This window comes from Sinocyclocheilus grahami, unplaced genomic scaffold (genome assembly GCF_001515645.1).
Source record: "Sinocyclocheilus grahami isolate Dianchi unplaced genomic scaffold, SAMN03320097.WGS_v1.1 scaffold24147.1, whole genome shotgun sequence".
NCBI lineage: Eukaryota > Metazoa > Chordata > Actinopteri > Cypriniformes > Cyprinidae > Sinocyclocheilus > Sinocyclocheilus grahami.
In genome coordinates, this window is record NW_015519379.1 from 1 (window position 1) to 2,224 (window position 2,224).

General features: G+C 36.2%; 1 protein-coding gene across 2 annotated transcripts; it reads right to left on the reverse strand.

Annotated features, from left to right (window-relative positions):
* Positions 1 to 10: 10 nt before the first annotated feature.
* On the reverse strand, positions 11 to 2,034 carry LOC107580066 (endophilin-B1-like). Of its 2 annotated transcripts, none has more exons than XM_016265813.1 (4): positions 1,798 to 2,034; positions 1,445 to 1,578; positions 604 to 696; positions 11 to 435 (listed from the first exon to the last, which is right to left on the reverse strand). In XM_016265813.1, exons 1-4 carry the CDS (start codon positions 1,868 to 1,870, stop codon positions 274 to 276), a joined length of 462 nt encoding a protein of 153 aa, XP_016121299.1. In that variant the 5' UTR covers positions 1,871 to 2,034; the 3' UTR covers positions 11 to 273. The 2 variants fall into 2 exon arrangements, with proteins under 2 accessions (XP_016121299.1, XP_016121300.1); XM_016265814.1 differs by having other exon boundaries at positions 373 to 474; positions 1,798 to 2,024.
* Between the last annotated feature and the right edge of the window lie 190 nt (positions 2,035 to 2,224).

The window sequence follows — 2,224 nt, forward strand, 5'->3', positions numbered from 1 at the left end:
GGTGGCTGACTAAATACTTTTTTTCCCCACTGTATATACACACATGTGTGTAGGTTGAGTTCCGGTCATGAGGAGATCTTGAAGCACTTCTTTACTTCTCTTGTGAAACTGGGGCCAAGGGCAATGAGCAGTTTTGAAATGTCATCACGATGTTGAGCAAACATAGATATCCTCTTTCCAAACTCTATATGCACAACAAAAAAGGAACCTGGGAACACACACATGCTGCTAATATCCGGGACAAAAGAGCTTAATCAACAGCTCAAAGAGGAACTAACGTCTTAAAGGTGGCTCTTCTGAAGCAGAACAGTGCTTGGCACTCGAGTGAAAGACACACAGACCAACCTTCAGGCACTTCACATGGAGGAAATTCACCATGAAGGAGAAATTGGCAACATAGCCAGCGTCCCCTGGAGGAGGGGTAGTTCTGAGGGGCTACCGTGTGCCGATGCAAAAACAAGAGACAGCGAAGAGCTGCATTTAGAGGAGATGGCGAGTGCCATCTCTGATTACTAGTTGTCTAGGCGGTAGCTTATTTGTAAAAAAGTTCAATAGGAAAATCACTGACATTAAATCATATTTAAATAAGCAATAATAACTCACCAGAGCTCTGGCATCAGCCATTTTGGCTTTCTTTAGCTTGGTCTTTGCAGCATCAAGGTCCAGTCGTTTGTTTTGAAGCAGTTTGCGCTCTTTCTGTAGAGAAGCAGACGTGTTTGGTTTGTTGAAGTTACATTTTTGTTATTAAAAACTCTTAATTATTTAAGTTAAACCTGTTGCAGCTTCACATACGTTTGGATGGTTTTTGACCTCTTAAGAACACAATGAACCATAGGTTTTTTTCAGAATTGGTCTTGTCTTTTTTAGTGTATCTGATTCAAATTTATTTAGTTTTTTGTAGTCTGAATGGCAAAAAAAAACATTAAATCCAATATTTACAAAGCTGATCCATATGTGGTTTAAAAATTGAATCAAATCAAAAATTGTATGCATCCCAGTTTTAATTTACAGTTTAATCTCAGTATGATTTTTGAAAAATTCAGTAAAAACCGTAATGTTGTTAAATATTAATACAGATTAAAATATTTATTTTCATATATTTTAAAATGTAATTTATTCTGTATGATCCTTCAAAAATCATTTTAATATGCTGATTTATTACTCAAAAAACATTGATTATTATTATTAATGTTTAAAGCAGTTGTGCTGCTTATTTTTTTGTGAAAACAAAACAACAGTAATCATTTGAAATAGAAATTTTCGTAACGATGTAGAAGTTTTTACTGTCACTTTTGATCAATTTAATGCATTGTTGCTGAATAACAGTTTTTTTTTTTTACTGAGTCATACTGACCCCTAGACTTTTGAATGCTAGCACATACAGCAATGTTTAAGAATAAAATGTTCAAGAAATCCATGTGTTGTTAGGGTTGCCTGATCTCACCAATATAGTCTTGAAATCTCCTTCTAAAAAGTTGCGGAAAGGCGTGAGGAAATTGATAGCAGAGCTCTGAATGAACTCTCGCTCCGCTCCTCCGATCTGCTTCTCCGTCTCGCCGCACTTTATCAGAGCGTTTCCTGAGGACAGAAACAGACTGAATCAATATTTTAACAAAATTATGAGATGCCTAGAGGGTATTCTCATAACAATAAATAGGCTTTCACATCTGATTTACAGACTACTAGTGTTTTAGGCATTTACATTCAAGCAAGAGGAAATGGGGCATTGGCACACAGCAAGGGACTACTATTATGGGTAATTAGGGCACTAATGCTGCCCTTGTGTTTGATGCTTACCGTAGGCCGTTCCAGGCCCAAATTCATTCCCAGAGTCTATCATGGACTGACCCAGAAGCTCATGGTTGTTCATCCGTGTTGGCACCTTTTTGTCCAGTTTTTCATACAAGAACTCTTCTATTCTGACATCTGAAAATGCAGGTAATAACAATTACATTATAATGCAAACCTATGTTACATATTAGGACTATGGATCAATGCCACATACACAACTCTTTAATTCATTGATTTAGTTTTAATATGAAGGTTTTGTTTGCACATGAAGACTGATTCAAATATTTATGAGTACACTGTAAAAAGTGATACTTGACATGGTACAATTGTTCCTTTACAGAGCTATTTTTACCTGATCAAACAGAACTTCAGTCTCATTGGTGTAACCTGACGCATTTAGGTAGATTCAGTGGTGTTCAATAATATTTTTAAC